At 46.4% G+C, this 19,231-nt stretch overlaps 1 protein-coding gene across 2 annotated transcripts in view; it reads right to left on the bottom strand.

Annotated features, from left to right (window-relative positions):
• Window positions 1–19,231, bottom strand: part of LOC146860543 (apoptosis-enhancing nuclease-like) — a 99,303-nt gene that overhangs the window by 25,480 nt on the left and 54,592 nt on the right. For both annotated transcript variants that reach the window (XM_085644464.1, XM_085644465.1), the window contains exon 3: window positions 14,909–15,109. In XM_085644464.1, the coding sequence (XP_085500590.1) occupies window positions 14,909–15,109 (201 nt within the window). The remainder of the gene's footprint in view (window positions 1–14,908; window positions 15,110–19,231) is intronic.

Below are 19,231 nucleotides of genomic sequence, written 5' to 3'. Positions count from 1 at the left end.
GACTGTCAATAGATCAAAACTGTGGTCAATCTTAAGTTATATGGGCCTGGAACCAGAGCTTGTAATCTTCTTATATGCTATCCATGAGAATAATACAGCTGCTGTTAGACATAACAGTAATGGAGATCTGACAAACCCCTGGGATGTTAAGAGAGGGGTATGTCAAGGGTGTATCTTGTCCCCCCCTCTTATTCACACTATATATAAACAAGCTGGGGGATTTTTTCGATAACTAGTTGTAAAGATATCCCTAGGTTTGGTGATGAGATGATCCCCGCACTTTCATACACAGATGACACAGTCATATTAGCTAGAACTGCAGTGGGTCTTCAATCACTTTTAGATGCTTTTATAGTTTTTATGGACTCACTAGATCTTTCAACAAATTTTAAGAAATCCCATACTATGTCAATTGGCCCTGGAGAACAAGTTACTTACCTTCGGTAACGATGTATCTGTAAGAAACATTAGTTAGTTAGATTCCTCACCTTAGAATATCCCCAGGCGTCAGACTGGATCCGGAAGATTTTTCGTCAGCAATACCCCTTGCGCGTCGCTAGGCGTCGTCTGCGGCTCCGCGTCCGTCGTCGGCGTCGTGCGCCGGAATGACGTCATCGGAGTACTTAGACGCCGCCCTCGCGCGCTGACGTCAGTTCTTGTACATAGCCTTCCGCGCCAGGAACGCAGAGGCATGCAAAGACCGACACTGGTGCCAAAAATAAAATCTAGGGGCCTGAAAAGGATAACCTTAACCCTAGATGTCAGTTCGCAGAACGGGGAGGATGGGTGGGTCGGTGAGGAATCTAACTAATGTTTCTTACAGATACATCGTTACCGAAGGTGAGTAACTTGTTCATCTGAAAGAAACACATTAGTTAGATTCCTCACCTTAGAATAGATACCCAAGCAATACCATCCCCGGTGGTGGGTCTGCGAACCAAGATCACACCAGAAAGTCCTGGAGGACAGAACGGCCAAAGAAGCCATCCCTCCGGACTTGGCTGTCAAGGCAGTAATGCCTGGCAAACGTGTGTAGCGAAGCCCACGTCGCCGCCTGACAGATATCCTGCAAAGGGACACCCTGTCCCAAAGCAGTAGTAGCCGCTGTGGCCCGAGTAGAATGGGCGCGCAGCCCAACAGGAGGGTCCTTTTTTGCCAAGGAGTAACAAATTTTGATGCACAAAACGACCCACCGAGAGATGGTCCGTTTGTGCACAGCTTTCCCCTTCTTAGCACCCACGTATCCAACGAAAAGTTGGTCGTCCACCCGGAACTGCTTTGTGCGGTCCAAATGAAAGGAGAGCACACGTTTTGGGTCCAGACGGTGGAGCCTCTCTTCCTCTTTGGAAGGATGCGGAGGCGGAAAGAAGGTGGGCAAGGTGACAGACTGCCCAAGATGAAATGGAGTCACCACTTTCGGAAGAAAGGAGGGACGAGGCCGAAGGACAACCTTGTCCGGATGAACAGACAGAAAAGGAGGCTTTGAAGATAAAGCCTGGAGCTCACTCACCCGTCTAGCCGAGGTGATGGCTACCAGAAAAGCAGTTTTAAGCATCAGCAGACGAAGAGGACAATTATGAAGAGGCTCAAAGGGAGCACACATTAGGAAAGTGAGAACAAGATTCAAGTCCCACTGAGGCATTACAAAAGGGACAGGAGGGAACGTGTGAGTAATGCCTTTTAGAAAGCGTGTAACCACAGGGGACTTGAAAAGAGAAGGCTGATCAGGAAGCCGCAAGAAGGCAGAGATGGCAGCAAGATAACCTTTCAGGGTGCCCAGGGCAGAGCCCTGCCGGGCCAAAGAAAGAAGAAAGAGGAGAACCTCAGAAAGAGGGGCGGAAAGGGGATCCACAGCCTTTGCTGTGCACCATGCCACAAATTTGTTCCACCGGCAGGCGTATACCGACTTTGTGGAGGGACGCCTGGCTGCCAGAATGATATCACAGACTTCAGGAGGCAAGTCAAATGGCATCAACTGTCGCCGCTCAATCTCCACGCATGGAGGTGGAGGCTGGACAGGTTCGGGTGGAGGACCGTCCCCTGCTGCTGCGACAGAAGATTCTCCCGAAGGGGCAGATGCATCGGAGGATCGGTCAACATACTGAGTAGCTCGGGATACCAGTACCTTCGTGCCCAATCCGGAGCCACCAAGATGACTTGGGCCCGGTCGTGCCTGATCTTCTTCAGCACTCTGGGCAGAAGTGGTATAGGCGGAAAGGCGTACAACAGACCGCAACTCCACTCGTGACGAAAAGCGTCGCCGAGCGAGTGCCGCCTTGGAAATTCCAACGTGCAGAACTGCTGACATTGCGCGTTCTCTTCGGTGGCGAATAGATCTAACCAAGGCTCTCCCCACTGCTGAAAGAGACCTTGCGCCACTTCGGAGCTCAGACGCCATTCGTGATCCATCATGCACCGGCGGCTGAGTTAGTCTGCTCTGGCGTACAGAGAGCCCGCCAGATGTTGAACCACTAGGGTGACGCCCTGGTGTTCCAGCCACGTCCAGAGGCGCAGGGCCCCCTGACAAAGGGTCCACGACCCCACCCCGCCCCGTTTGTTGCAATACCACATGGCGGTGGTGTTGTCCGTGAACACCTGCACGACACTTCCCCGGACAGAGGGAAGGAAGGCTTTCAGTGCAAGTCGGATCGCTCTCAACTCCAACAGGTTGATGTGGAGGCGAGACTCCGCCAGAGACCAGAGGCCTCTGATCTCCGCCTCTCCCATATGGCCACCCCATCCCAGGAGGGACGCATCCGTCACTACGACATGCTCCGGTTGGGGAAGGGAGAGGCTTCTGCCCATGACCCAATCACGGTCCGTGAGCCACCACTGCAACTGCTGTGCAGTGCCCTCCGAGATCAAGACATGGTCGGATAGGTTGCCGTGATGCTGGGCCCACTGAAACTTCAGGTCCCACTGCAGAGCCCGCATGCGCCGCCTGGCGTGATGCACTAGTAGGATGCAGGAGGCCATCAGCCCCAGAAGCCGCAACACTAGCCTGACCGAAACCCAGGATAGAGGCCGAAAGATGGGAATCAGGGCCTGTATATCCCGGACCCGCTGTTCCGGTGGATAGACCCGGAACTGCGCCGAATCGAGAACCGCTCCGATGAAAAGGAGCTTCTGAGAGGGACTCAGGTGTGACTTCGGCACGTTGATGGAAAACCCCAGCAAATGCAGGAGATCCGCCGTAGTCTGGAGGTGGGAGACGACTGCCTGGGGCGAGCCCGCCTTCAACAACCAGTCGTCGAGATAGGGGAAGACTGGAACCCCTAATCTGCGCAGATGAGCTGCGACCACCGCCATCACTTTCGTGAACACCCGAGGGGCACTGGTGAGGCCGAAGGGGAGCACGGTGAACTGAATGTCCTCTTGGCCGACCGTGAACCGCAGGTAACGCCGGTGGGCCGGCAGGACGGCATTGACGTTCCGGAGGTCCAAGATAGGGCGTAGGCCCCCTTTGCCCTTCTTGGGAACCAGAAAGTAGTGGGAATAACAACCACGACCTACTTCTGGGCTCGGAACGCGCTCGACGGCCCCCTTGGCCAAGAGGGCCGAAACTTCCTCGTGGAGAAGATTCAAATGATCCCCCGAGATACGGTGGTGCTGCGGTGGCATGGCTGGAGGGGTCGTCTCAAAGGGGAGGGAGTAGCCCCTTCGGACGATTTGCAGCACCCACCTGTCCGATGTGATGGACCGCCAGTGGAGCAGGTGATGGCGAACTCTGCCGCCCACTGGCGTGGAATGGGCCTGAAAGCTCGGACTAGGAAGGCTTTGAGGCGGATGCTGCCGGGGTGGATGTGGGCTGACCTCGTCGTCCTCCAGAACCGCCTCGGCGGAAACCACGTCCGCGCGCAGGTTGGTTCTGCGGCTGGTGGCTAGGCGCACGTGAGGAGGCACCCCTTCCTTGGCCACGAAAGGGGCGAAAGGCGGAAGATTGCGACCGCGGGGCCGAGAGGCCCAAGGACTTGGCCGTAGCCCGGGAGTCCTTAAAGCGGTTCAGCGCACTGTCCGCTTTCTCGCCAAACAGGCGAGTGCCATCAAACGGCATGTCCATGAGAGTGCTCTGGACATCGCCCGAAAATGACGTGGACCGCAGCCAGGCGTGACGTCTAAGCGCCACTGTGGTAGAAATGACCCTACCCAGCGAGTCCGTGGTGTCAAGCCCACAACGTATAGCATGTCGCGCGGCACCCGTCCCATCGGCCAGAGCCTGGGTAAGTCGTGTCCGGACCTCCTCCGGACACAGGGGCAGCGCGTCCTCCACCGCATCCCACAGAGAGTGGGAATACGGGTCCAAGAGACAAGCGGTGTTCAAAGACCGCAGGCCCAAACTAAGGGAAGAGAACAGCTTCTTGCCGAACTGTTCTAGTCTCTTGGAATCCCGGTCTGGCGGGGTGGTCGGGAAAGAGGATTGGGAGGTGGAGGCCTGGATAACCAGGCTCTCAGGGGTAGGGTGTTGGGACAGAAAACTGGGGTCGCCCGGAGCAGGGCGGTGGCGCCTGGCGCCGTTCCTGTCCACAGGAGGAACTGTGGAGGGCTTGGACCAGGTGCCCTGCAGAACGTCAATGAGGGCCTCATTGAATTGCAGCAGAGGCTCAGTGGAGCTTGCTGCAGACTGAAGCACCTCAGTAAGGACGTTAGTCCTCACAGCCACGGCAGGCAGCTCGAGCCCAAGGGCTGCGGCCGCCTTGCACAGCACCACAGAGAAAGCAGCGCCCTCCTCCGAAGCCACAGTCGGAGGAGAGACAAATCCAGTGTGTGGAGAGGTATCCAGGCCACTGGCCTCCCCCAGTTCATCTGCCCAGTCCTGCGACAGTTGGGCCTGAGCGGCCATAGGCTCCTCGGATCCCTCCCAGTGGTCCCCATCATCCGACTCCTGGTATAGAGGAGAAAGTAACGGAGCCGGGCGGTAGACATAATGTGTCTCTAGCGGCGCCGATCTCGGCGTCCATAGACGCCGGACCGGCGCCGGGCCCGGAGTGGGACTGAACTGGGGCCGACGTCGAGCGGAGTCGACGCCGGCGGAGGAGGCGTGACGAGGTCGACCGGCGTCGACGGGGACTCGAGAACGGGTCCCTCGGGCGCTTGCAGCGTCGAGGCCGGAGCCGTCAACGGGGCCGGAGCCACCGGCAGGCAAGGCAGCCCAGTCGGGTCCGCGGGGCCCGAAGGCGCACCAGCGGGCGCCGACGGCGGAGCCAGGTTCCTCATGGCCGAGAGGAAGGCACTGACTTCCGCCGGCGTCGCGTTAGTCCCAGGGACCGGAGGGTATGGGGACGTGCGCGGCGCCTGCGGCTCCGCCGGAGCCGCGGGGGTGGAACCACCCTGACCCTCGGCCGAGTCGCGCGACCGGCGAGGGGAGTCCGAAGAGCGGTGTCGCCTCTTGGACTTCTTTGAATGCTTCGACTTACCCGAAGACTTGGATCCCGACGACCGATGGGGACGTCGGCTGCGGCTCCGCGACCGATCCTTGGACCTCCTCCTGGACCGGGATCGAGAGGCGCGCGGAGCCGAGTGGCGAATCTCAAGAAGCTTACGGGACCGCTCCCGTCTAGCCTTCGAGGTCAGGGCCTTGCAGTCCGAACACGACTCCGCGTCGTGATCGAGGCCCAAGCAGTAAAGGCACCGGCGGTGATGGTCCGTAACCGACATCAATCGGTTACAGTCCGTACAGGCTTTAAACCCAGGCATCCTACCGGCACCGGTGTCGAGACACGATCAAAAAGGATCAAAAAAGTTAGTCAAAAATTGACTAAAGGGGTAGCTCTCCCGGATCTGCGCTTACTGGCGCGGAAAAAAGAAGAACTGACGTCAGCGCGCGAGGGCGGCGTCTAAGTACTCCGACGACGTCATTCCGGCGCACGACGCCGACACGGAGCCGCAGACGACGCCTAGCGACGCGCAAGGGGTATTGCTGACGAAAAATCTTCCGGATCCAGTCTGACGCCGGAGGATATTCTAAGGTGAGGAATCTAACTAACGTGTTTCTTTCAGATAAGCCCCCCCCCAAAAATGAAATTTTACTGTAAAGGGGTTGAGTTAACAAGGGTCCCAACGTTCCCCTATTTGGGGGTACCTTTTGATGACCGTGCGTCATAGTGTCCTCAAATTATGCAAACAAAGAACACTCATTAGGGCGACGGGGCAACATTAAATTTTGCAAAAAGATTAGGATCTAAACCGATTCCGGCCCTGATGAATATATATAAGGAAAAATGCATCCCGATGGTAACCTATGGCAGTGATATCTGGGGACTTAAGGATGGAAAAGACATACAGCATGAGGAAGACAAGATTTTACGCAAAATCTTGGCAGTCTCGCATTCTACCCCTGCATACATATTACATGAAGAAATAGGGGTTGGATAAATATCAGACCAGTTAGCAGTAGCACCTTTAATGCGCTGGCTGAGAATCTGGGCAAGTCCTATCACAAATCTAAACCAAACAATAATTACTGATTGTCTAGCGCTAGACAGAGCCGATTGTATCCCCTGGCTAAAGTACCTAAGGGAACTAACAAAATGGTTAGGTTGCCCTGATTTATTTCTAAACCCTAAACCCCTAGACAAACTCAAAATTAGAAACATTAGACAGTAGTTTATGATTAAGCGCCAGGGACTAAGGGAAGAAAATGAGTTGTCAAAATCAACAGTGAGAGGTTATGTTACATTATCTACACATAACCAAGTTCAACCTTTTATCTGTTAACTGTTAGCAACCCCTTTCATCGTTGTGTTAATGAGATTCCGCCTGCAAATGGCTTCCTGGCTTCGGTCAGTTCCCCAAGGTTTTGCAAAACACAGCACTTTAAAACCTTGCCCATGTGACAATCTCTCTGAACAGGATACCCTTCATTTTATATTCTTCTGTGAGTATTACATTTTATTACGTAAGAAGTTCATCCTGCCACTATTCAGAGACTGCCATTTTTGCCAAGCAAGGCCGGCCTTATTGTACCTTCAAATGTTATCTTCACCCTTGATCTGTTTTGGGGTTGCAAGTTTTTTTAATCGGAGCCATCGGGTGTAGGAAAAAGTTGGCTTTTTAACAGTTATTATGTCTTGATTTTTATGTTTTTATTTCTAGGCCCACTATGAGTCATAAAATGGGACTATAATACCTGACCGAGTTTACACTCTTGTACTCTGCACTTTATATAATGCCTTTGCACTATATGCACTTTAGATCGCGGTCACCTGGCCCGATATCAGAAATGCCATCAATGGGGATTTTTTTGTATCTGTCTGAGTTGCTCTTTTGCACCTTGCACTTTATAAAATGTTTTGTACCGTATTATATATCAGGTCTCTTTTTACTGGTTTGATATCAGGAATATTACAAACGGGGATCCTTTTGGTATTTGACTGAGCAGGATTTCTTGCATTTGGTTTTTATATAATATTTATGGTGGATATTAGGAAAAAAATAAGGACTATTTGTACTTGAATGAACTTTCTCATTTGCACATTGTATTTTATATAATGTTTCTATATTATATTGTATTTTAAAGGTCACGGTCACAGGGTTTGACACCAGGAATGCTTTAGCTCTTTTTAAACTGTGTAAATGAAATGTACTGTTGTATGATATGATCACTTTTATGGCATTAAGTTGTCGAATAAAGCATTCTTGACTGACTGACTGAATGCATTTAGTTTCAGTATAGAGGCCCTATTGGTATCTAGTATTCTATAGGCATATATCAATTTATCTTTTTAATCTTAAAATGCAATTTTGAATATGAGGTATCTAATGCACCTCCTTTGACCAAAAATCACAGTTGGGTTCACCCACTTCAGCATCAACTTCACTAGTAGTCATTGCAATTTTGAATTCTCAAATTGATTGCCCAGCCAGAACTCTAGCCTAGACGACCCAGAGAATTTTAAGGAAGACATTGAATGCATGTCAGCATTTTTGTCTCTAAATAGACACTGTTACACAACTGAACTTGTGGTTCTATAAAAAGAAGAAAAATCATTTCCCTTTATTGAATATTATCCACGATGTTCGTTCATATGGAAAGAAAAACTGGATCGACTAGCGTTTCTTCAAGTGACTTATTTTCACAATACTGCAGTGTGCAGACTTTAAACACTTTCATACAAAGTCCCTTACTTTTCTTTCTTGCCACTAGGAATGAAGCTCCTTTGTAGGTTTAATACAAAAAGTTACTCATATAATGAAAGTTTATTTTTGAGGCACAAGATGCATCTTCTCTAACTAATGCAAGAATTGGTAGGTAATACTATAGGAGCTAACATAGCATTGAATGTATGTCTTCTACTACCTGCAAACTGGAATACTGTGGTAATAGTTGGTGAGATTAAGGAGGTGGCAAATACACAGAGTGGAGCAGCCACAGACCTCCAAATATTGTACGTGTAATAGCGCCTTTAAAGAAGGGGACGGAGAATATTCACCATTCCTCCCTCTAACACCAAAGGGACACAGCCGACAAGAGAGCTGCCAAGGATTTCCAAAGTGAGATTAAGATTGGCCCTAAGAGGACCCTCTAAGTATACAGGGCATTAAGAGTTTGTGACAAAATCATAACGGTGTGAGCAGACAGCTCAGGTGCTTTGATGGGGTTAACAGTCAACACAAAAATTGCCTTGGCTTTACATGAGACACCGGTTTTGTTGTGTAGCAAGGCACTCCTGGTAATGCACATGTTACATACAAGTCTGATCTGATTGCATGACAACATGGGCACATTAATACAAGTGTGTGTGTATATCAGGTTTTGAATCATTACAGTTTGAATAGCAAGACTACTAAATGTGTGCACAATTGCCAGGTTTTTATTTTTGAAACCTAATTTTGGCAGCGCTCGCATTCCAAGACCCTAAAGGTCGGTACAGTGCTTACAACCACAAGACAATCTTGCCTTGCACAAAAGTAGCTTGGAAGGAAGCAAAATTGCTACACCGCTGCCATCCGTGCAATTTTGCAAGACAGCATTTTGTGTGTACAGAAGCAGGAACAAATGGGCTGAGCAGTAGTGTCCTGTCTGCTCAATAGGAAACCATTGGAAGCCAAGGCATAAAGAGAAGCCAAAATACTGAAGTGTTAGACACACGGACAACATGCTAAGGGGGAAATGCAGAAAGATCTCATTCCAACAGCAGGATCAGCAGTGAAAGAAGGTATGTAAAGAACTAACATGACTCAACATGCTGTACTGTACGTTGGTTAGGGGAGACAGCCAGGTGATATGGTTGAAAATACTTTAAAAAACCACAGACATGGATTTTTGACTAATGGGAATAGTTAAGTGTGGCAAGACATGTTTAAAGGGTTGCCTTGGGTCAGCTCTGGCTTTAGTCATATATGCTGACACTTTCATAACAATGACCATAATTCTGATATACGCTTGCTTGCTTCCAGGTGCTAAGGAGAGAGTCAGCGCATAAGCACATTTTGTATGAATAGTTCCCCTTGGAAATATGAGTCAAACAACCCTATTAGAGAAACTCTGAACACTCTGTATCTGACCACTTAGGGGATATATTTAGGAAAGGTTCCTGCAATGCGGGGTATCACTCACAGTTGCTACGGTGCGTAAACAGGAGAGAGCGAACAGACTCTTGCCTGGTTTTGTAAACCTCATTAAAAGGGATTGCACCCACGCAAGTACATAATAAATCAGGGCCTTAGAGCCCAAATTGATATGGGAAAGAGCAAGAGGCACTTGCTCGTTCTCATTTTCCCTAACGGGGGTGCAACCTGCATTATGCCCTTGGGCCACAGGCAATCTGTTAGAAATGGGGGTCTCTAGTTGAAAGGGTGCATACCACTGTCAAGTTGGGACACCTCCTTCTAGTAGAGGTAAGGGGATTATACACCCTGCTCACCCCCTTAGTAGCTTGGCACAAGCAGTCAGATCTATCTCAGAGGCAATATGTAAAGCAATTGTACGTTACACACACAGTAACAGTGAAAACACTACAAATGGACACTACACCAGTTTAGAAATATACAGTATCTTTACCTAAACCAAACAAGACCAAACAGAAAAAAATCCTACATAGAGAATCAAAATATGACTTTAAACGTTCCAAGCAATTTTGTCCACGGAACTCTATGAATGCTGTGGATTTACACTAAGTACCGTACAGGTGTCAAAATCTACAAGGCAAAACAGTCACAGAGGAGGGAAGCGTAGAAAAACACAGCAATGCGTCAGATCCACGGGGAGGCGATGTGTCAGTTCTGCTGCACGCAGGAGAAGTGCTGCATCAAATCTGGACTGTAGGGGGAAGCGATGTGTCAAAATCCAAGACGGTTCTAGTCTGCAGGTAATGTTTTGAAAAACTTAGCACACAGGTGCAATGCTTGAAAATCCAGACGTGCTGGAGGTCGATGCGGTAGCGGCATACAGGTGCTGCATCGATTTCTTCAACTGGGGTCCCACAATGTGTTGATTCAGTTGCACAGCAGGGCCTGCACCTGAGTCAGTGTGGGGGTCTCAGACTTTGGAGACACTGTGCGCTGAACTCTGGTTGCGGAGGTTTCATCAGCCACAGACGGGTGCTGCTTTGATTTCTTTGGTCGCGCGGTGCGTGGAAATTTCTCCTACATGGCAGTACTGCGTCAGAAAAACAGGTGCTGGAAGGGCGGTGAATCGATTTTGATGGTTACAAGCAGTTTTTTGCAGCAGGAAGAACTTCCAAGGGTCCAGAACTGGATTTGGCGCCACACGGCAGAGGAGAACTCCCTGCAGTTGAGTTCAGGAATGCTGCAGATTAAGTCTTTGATGGCCCGAGACTTTCAACAGGAGGCAAGCACACACAAGCCCTTGGAGAAACTTCACAAGCAGCATACAAAGCAAAGTCCAGGCCTTTTCCTCTCCAAAGCAGAAGCAGCAACTGCAGGACATCCCGGCAAAGCAACACACAGCAAAGAGGCAATACTCCTCCTCACAGCTCTTTAGCTCTTCTCCTTGGCAGGGGTACCTCTTAATAAAGAAGTGCAGGGCCCATCGGCCTGGTGATGGGCAATCAGGATATGCAGGGCACCACTCAACTCCCTATGTGTGACTGTCTAAAATGAATGTACAAACAGGCCTCTGTCAGTCTAAACCAGATATTGATTCCACAGGCAGGCAGAGGCAGAGGATTATTAAACAAGAAAAAGACACTTTCTAAAAGTGGCATTTTCAAACACACAATTTAAAAACCACCATCACTAAAAAAGGTGTTATTAAATCCTGACCTTGGAGAGCCCAAACTCCAAGCTGTTCCCAATTGAAAGTTCCACTTGTAAAATGTTACAAGGCAGCTCCATTGATATTCTATGGGAATAGTCTATGGGAAAGCTAGTCCTTGCAATACGATTAAACTAAATTGGCAATATTTCACTATAAGAACATGTAAAACACACCTGTACATGTCCTACCATTCACATACATGGCAGCCTTCCCATGGGGGTACCTTAGGTCTACCCTAGGGGTGCCTTACATGTAGTAAGAGGGAAGGTTAGGGCCTCGCAAATGAGTGCACTTGCCAGGTCGGCAAGGCAATTTAAAACCGCATTCACAGACACTGCAATAGCAGGCCTGAGACACATTTACAGAGCGATTCATACAATTAGTGCTGCAGGCCCAAAAGTAGCATTTAATTTACAGGTCCTAGGCCCCCTCAGCACACTTTACTAGGGACTTAACAGTAAATCAAAAATGCCAATCATGTAAACCAATTAGAATTTACACAGGGAGCTCTTGCACTTTAGCACTGATCGGCTGCGATAAAGTGCCCAGAGTAGATAAACCAGCAAAAACAGAGTCCAGCATAACATCAAAAATACAGGAGGTAGAGGCAAAAAGAGTGGGCAATATAAGCCAATGATGCCAGGTCTAACAAGATCATACCCAGTTTATCTCCTCTCCCAAACTGGAAGGTTCACATCAATTTGATATATGGCATTCATGCTCAACTGTTTTGATGCCAGAGAAAAAAAGCAAACCAGTGTGCTGGCCAGAGGCAGCACAGCATAGAATTCTTAAAATAGCTGAATACAGGGCTACATGCCATGTTGTTAACTGGCCAAGCACCGGAGGACATCAAAGAAGATGTTTGTTTTTTTTATTTTGTACACGGCTATGAATAGTTTACTCTCTCTTCCTTCAAAGATATGCAGTACCGGCTTCTGCTAGTGTTGAAGTCCTAAAAATTGTATTTCATTTGCTTAGGCAAAACAAGTTAGGAGTGACCTTTGATAACTGTAAAGGTTTTCAGACGGGATGAAACACTTGCATTTTTCACTTAGATACCAAAGAAAAAAATAGTCTCTACAAAAAGGCAGCAGAAAAGCAGGAGGAAACTACTTCCATTAAAAATAATCCACACAGAGTGGCAAAAAGAGGGTACAAGGTCAGAAACTAAGACACCAGAAAAATACAAAGTTATGGCTCATAGGAGACAGAGAAAGGAAGACAGCATGAATAACTGACAAGACAACAGAAATGAAGGACACATGCTTGGGATTTTACTAAATCAAATCAATGTATTATTGGTATGATCAGCTTAAAAAGTAATCAATGGTAGGTCTCACCTTCGGGGCCTTATATTTGTTTAGCCATGCAGCACATTATTGTGAGTGCTGAATTCTGGAAGCTATCTCAGAAGGAGTGAAGCCTGGAAGTGGAGACAAGGTAGTAACAAAGGGCAAGCAGCAGGGAGGGTGTGGAGGTAGCGCAGGCAACTTCAATTAGAAAGTAATGATGGGGGATGTGTGTGTGTGTGGGGGTGGGGGGGGGGGGTTGGAGTAATTTGGATCAAAACATTTGAAAAATTAGGCCACAGCAAGGACTCCTCTGTCTGAATCGAAAATGGAGGTGTGCTCTACGGAATTGGAGTTAGTTTCACTTGCCTTCAAAAAACGAACCAACTTCAGAGAGACCATGTAAAATAACAATGCAGATACTTCCACATGGAGACAAGAGCGGTTGCCTAATGAGAAGCCCATTAAGGAATGTGCTTCAAGGAGATAAGCATATGATTTATGTGGTATTTGTCCCCGACATGAAAGCCAGTTTAGGATGTTCGCAATCCGTTGCATGAAGCTTCCCAGGTGTCGAGCCCCCATGTGTCTGCCCTGAAAGGGAGTTTTACGACCTTAACAGTCCCTTGTCATAAGCCTCCCAGATCTGAGCTGCATATGTGGCTGCGCTGAAATTGTGCCACAGCAAGGACTCCTCTGTCTGAATCGATAATGGAGGCGTGCTCTACGGAATTGGAGTTAGTTTCACTTGCCTTCAAAAAACGAACCAACTTCAGAGAGACCATGTAAAATAACAATGCAGATACTTCCACATGGAGACAAGAGCGGTTGCCTAATGAGAAGCCCATTAAGGAATGTGCTTCAAGGAGATAAGCATATGATTTATGTGGTATTTGTCCCCGACATGAAAGCCAGTTTAGGATGTTCGCAATCCCTTGCATGAAGCTTCCCAGGTGTCGAGCCCCCATGTGTCTGCCCTGAAAGGGAGTTTTACGACCTTAACAGTCCCTTGTCATAAGCCTCCCAGATCTGAGCTGCATATGTGGCTGCGCTGAAATTGTGTTGTGCTTACATGTTTAATGTCCATGAAAAAGGGCTTGTTTTGCAGCCAAACATCAGCTGTATTTGGTGCATTATTGAATGTTTCTTGCACCGATTTGGAACTAACCCGCCCCGCTGGGACGAACACTGTTCACGAGATCCGCAAAATCTCCTTTTAAGCAAACCCCACAACTCTGATTATAATTTTTGTATTTTCAGGGTTAAACCTTTTTAAGCATTGCGCGCATATTTGGACAACGTTTTAAGTGATGTTTGAAAACGAAAGAAAGACTGGGAAACAAGTAAATCATTCTCCAGAAGCGCCGAAGTGTATGGGAAAAGCACTTTTTCTAATGTGTGCGTTTCAAATGTACTTCTAAATCCTGTGACTCGGTTACGCACAGGGGGTGGAAATGAAAGAGCGAGAAAGAGTGTGTGCGTTATGGAGTAGGGAGCGCTGACAGCTTGGAAGTTTTCAGGTGTTAAATAAAAAACAAGCACGGCGAATCTTTCATGAAGGCGGCGGAAAAATATGCAGATGCAGGCAAACAAAATAACCCACAAAAAACCACACACAAAAAAAAGTGCCCATAGAGTATCATAAATAACAGAAAGAGTAAGAGCACATGTAAAGGGGCACTCCTGCATTGGAGGATACACAAATCCAAAAGGTGGGACTATTAAGCATATTCACCAAACAAATGCAGGCATATATAAAGGTCAGTAACAGAAACCAATGTAAAAGATGGGAGGTGCTTCAACGCCACATTGTAGAGACAGCGCATGCGCTGCCGAGGCAAGACCTAAAAATTAGTGTTCAGTCACTCCACTCAAGTATCATAGCATGGGTTCAGACAACAGCCTTGAAAAATCATTTTTACATACTTTGCCCAGATAGTTGCTCCTTTCTCCTAAGAGCACTGGATTGTTAATTAGAATAAACAGACTAACCTTTCAGGTGTCATTGCAGATTTTAAACTAACCATTATCTAGGATTCAGCAATATTCCACGTATTATGTTGAACCAATAAAGATTAGGTACTCACCATTATGCTCATTGATTAAAAAAACAAGCAGAAGTATCTCAAGAAACAGTGAAGGACAAGTAAAGAAATGAAAGGAGGAAAACACTACAACAGCAGTAGCCTTGCATTTCTTACCAATTGAATTTGGATTCCTCGTCTTAGTTAAATGATTGAAAGTACTTTATACAGCCAAATATCCCACTATATCGACAATTACTTGTGGAGTAGTGCTACAATTTACAAGCCCGTGTTCCGAAAACAAAGAAAAAAGATGCCAACCTATGCCGAGCACAGCAAACACCTTTAAGAAACACCTAAAACAATTCACTAACCTGAATTTGTTTGTGGAGGAGTTGCCAGGCTAGTGTCTTCAGGGAAAGTGTAGCATTTTCAGGAAAACCAGCTTTCTTGTTCAGCAAAGAAATCTTACTGGTGTCCCTAGTCTGTTCCCACGGATGATAGTATTGCAAAACTTGGAAATCATGATGGACTGCATGTCCTATCACAAGCTTGTCTTTAAGTATTGCTATGATCTGAAATAAACAAATGAAATATTAGCTTTTACTACAGCACTGGTATATCGAAATGCTATAAACAAATGTCACCATTATTGACCTCAGTGATAACCATTTTGATTGACTTCCTTAGATTTAAAGGACATGTTGGACGAATTAATTTTCAAACCTATGATAAAAAAAAAAGTACAACTGAATCCCTACAGCAAAAATGAGTTTAATAGGCTACACCAAGGGCAACTGACTATTTTAGCTACATACAACTCTTGCATCAGAAAATTAATAAGACAAAAGGACTGATTTATAGAATTATATTGGGTCATTGTATATTTAAAGAAAGTGATTCTCAACCTGTGGTCTGGGGACCCCTGAAGGTCCGCGACTGATTCGAGAATTAAATATTAACAGATTAACAAAGTGCTTTTAAATAAAGAAGCAACATTGAAAATGTCATTAACAGTTATATAAACGAGAAGGAATTTGAAACTGGAGATTAAAAACTAACTTAGTATTCTCAGATTGATTTGTAAGAGCAGTGCAAGTGCATCAAACAGAATATAGTATAAACAATGGAGGGTCTTGACAATTTAGAAAAGCTCCAACCTTACTATTAAAATAAAAAATAAGAAAATACATTGTTTGTGAATTAAATTAAACATTTCTTCATTTATGCATTTGCTGTATGAAAGCTTGTTTCTGTATTTTTGGTGTATTGTTTCACATCAAAAATGCATGGATTGGGGTCCCCGCTTTCATTAATTACTCTGTGGTGGTCACCGGAATCCAATAACGATTCAGGCGGGGTACCCAGAATACATTAATGATTAAGTGAGGGGTCCACACAAGTCAAAAGGTTAAGAACCGCTGAATTAGGAGTTCATTTTCCAAACAAAGGTCCAAGGTGACATCAGATCGACAAGAGGGTACCTCAAGTTCTCCAAGATGGAGGACTGAAGTTGAAAGTGACACATTGACAGATAAACATGTACAATGTTTGTAATGTAGCCCCTGCCACATCTTTAATACTCATCCACTTTTCAGCTGGTCCAAGGAATCAGTTGGGAAGCCATCTGCTTAACGCCTTCTGCCCATAATGCAAAAAAAAGAAACTTTTACATAGAATCCTGCCACCCTCTCCCATCAAGATATAAATAAGAATAAAGTATATTGATTGAAAAGAATGAACACATGCCACTCTCCCCACCACTCTCTGTACCAAACTCCCCATGTGGCCTGCAGCTGTGATCTCACACTGAGAACTGAAAGCCAACACCTTGCTGAGAGCAGCTCTGTGGGATTATCAGGAGTATAGCTTATACTCTGATCCTCATTCTTCAATTTCCTGCAGAAAGCTGCAGGACACCATTCGCAGGAGAGGGGTCACTAATGCCTGGTGCTTCACTGGTCTAACTTTACAGCAGTGATAAAACTAGTGTTGAGATTGCTCTGTCAGAGCAGTGAAACCCAAAAGCTGAATGCCCAAAAGAATTAACAATCTACATTATAGCTGAGACAGAAATTCAAAATTACCTACATCAGTATATGTCAGCACTTTAATGGGCACGCAAAAATTACACTCCTTAGCACCACAGTTTTATTACACTTTTGAATTTCAGGTCCATTAAGGTCAAACGATATGAAGAGCTTCTGAACTGTATGAGAAATTCATAGTTAAAAAACTAGTCTCCTGGGCTTTCTGGGCAGAGCCTCTGGTCCCAGCATGGCTTCTGTGTTGTACACCGGTATCTAGACCCCCAGTGGTCTGAATCCTGTGGTCCTCTACTGCTCTAGAGCCTTAAGAACTCCATTCTGGGAGTGGTCCCTCCTGCGGTTACAATGGACATGGCTTAGCCTAGGGTGTGCTTGTCGAAGAAGTATTCTGCCATGCCCGCCTGGCTGCTGGTGCCCAGCTTAGACAAGCTAGTGATGGGGTCGCCCAGGATCTTCATAGTGTCCACACTGTTGGTCAGGAATGGAGAGTCCAAGAAATCACACTTTTGGGGGTAATTCTTATCCCCAGCCAGTCTATGCAGGTCCAGCACCGCCTGGTTTACAGTCTTCTCCAGCTGCAGAGCCACCTCTGGAGGGGGTACACAGGTCGCTTTGCTCCAAGACCCAAGAGATGCCTCAGCACCCGAAATCATTGCTTGACTTTTAAACTTTAGCGATATAGTAATGTGGCTGGCATGAGAACACAAAACTAAAAAACATCAGGAAGCTAAACTCACACTCTTTTCAGACTTCACAGCTGCGGTCCAAGAAGCCAGAGGCTTATTTACATATTAAAAACAGATCCTGCAAGAAGAGCCAAACTACAGATCTTCTCGGAAAGTCGTCCAATCTTCTTTACCATCCAGACGAGTCACTTACGTTCCGCAAGATGCTTAACAGAAATGGTCTGCAGAATTCCCTCCTTTGAAGGACACCACTAGAGCAGAACTCAGCGCTGTGGAAGATGTGTCCTTATATGATTCTTTGTCTCCCGAGAGATAGGCCAGTTGATTTACTTCCACGATAAGTGGTCTCTAAGCATCAGGGGCTGCCATAGTTGAGTCTGCTAAAGAACATATACCATATGTAAAGTCTTGACGAGAATTTGCACAACTCCTGGTTCAATTCAAGAAATTACTCCTGCACAACTATAAGCTTTGCAGATCTCTAACAGGTGGTTTGGGACAGCAACACATCTTAGTGCATCCCACAAAGGTAATATATGTATTTCAGTGGGATTTATGAGTTTAGGCCAACTACAATGCAAGTTTTAGTTTTCGGTGCGAGCAGGGGGCTTTTGAAAAATTGGGCGGTGATGGTTGACGTAGTTGAATATGTTGCAACCCAAAATGTTATGGGCGAGGCAACAGTACACGAGAGGTAGGAAAATAATTACTGATCTAACTTTTTTTTCAACCCTGGTGGTTTTGAGTGGCATGGCATTAGGTGCGTTACCTGGAATATAAGGGGATTAATTGCACCCCAAACGAAAGACTTGTATTAGCCTTTCTAGATGGACTCAAAATAGATTTATCCTTTTTACCGAAAACTCACCTGGATCCAGCGAGACTACAGACCATTGCCTCCACATGGAGACAGTGCTGATAATTTTCATAAAGCTCCTACTCATGTGCAGTTGCAACGCTCATTAGAAGTTCTGTCCACTTTAACCTAGAAAACATATATTCAGATTTAAAAGGCAGATGCTTGGTTGTTACTGACTTATTGTGTGAACAATCCATCCATATATATGCACCATATGCAGAGGGCACACCATTTTTCAAAAATATCAAGCAACTGTTACATAAGCATGGGAACCTGACAAGTAATTTGTGGTGGTGACTGTAATTTGGCTACAGAAACTACACTTGATAGAACATGGCCACTCATCTTGGGGCATGAAAGACTGATTAGACCCCTTATCCACCTTCAGAAAGAATTCAATGTGTTAGATGCTTGGAGCTTTAGAGAGGTTAGTGACATCATTTTCTCCTATTGTTCTGTACATGGCAGGTATTCAAGAAAAGACTATTGGTTTCTTATTTATGGGATTGCACACTAGATAGCACAGGAGAGCTTTGTTACAAACTCATTACAAATACATTATCTGACGATTCTCCAGCGATACTGGAGCTTGTGGTTCTGGTTACTTAAACATTTTGTCAGCTAGAGATTTCCCTCTAGAAACTTGTACTACTGAGTGTCTTTTTGAAGCGTTGCAAAACCTGATTTTTGAATTGTTTGACAAAAATAAAAGAAATAAAAAGAGTCCATTGATCTCTATGACACTTTATGTGAGGCTTTCAAGGGCTATGTGAGAGGGCTACAACTGCTACACATTCTGGGGGGTGCTGAATGAAAGCCAGCAGCAACTATGCAGGTTCAAAAACAACCTCATTGCTCTGGTAAAGCATCAGATAGATGATTCCCACCCGAGCACAATAGTGAAGGTTAGGCAAATGCTACTTGGGTTTACAGAGGAGCGGGTAGAAGGTATGTCACCAAGGAAGAGCTCTTGCCCAATTGCTTAGAATGTCACCCAATCCACCCAAACCATTACTCAAAATGGCACTATGATTTCCTCTATGGAAAAAAACCTAAATTAATTTGCTACCTATTATACAATGTTGTACAAATCCAAGGCTGCCA

The sequence above is a fragment of the Triturus cristatus genome, chromosome 3_1 (genome assembly GCF_964204655.1).
Source record: "Triturus cristatus chromosome 3_1, aTriCri1.1, whole genome shotgun sequence".
Taxonomy (NCBI): domain Eukaryota; kingdom Metazoa; phylum Chordata; class Amphibia; order Caudata; family Salamandridae; genus Triturus; species Triturus cristatus.
Note: the sequence above shows the minus strand (reverse complement) of the source record. Positions and strands in the feature narration are given on the sequence as shown.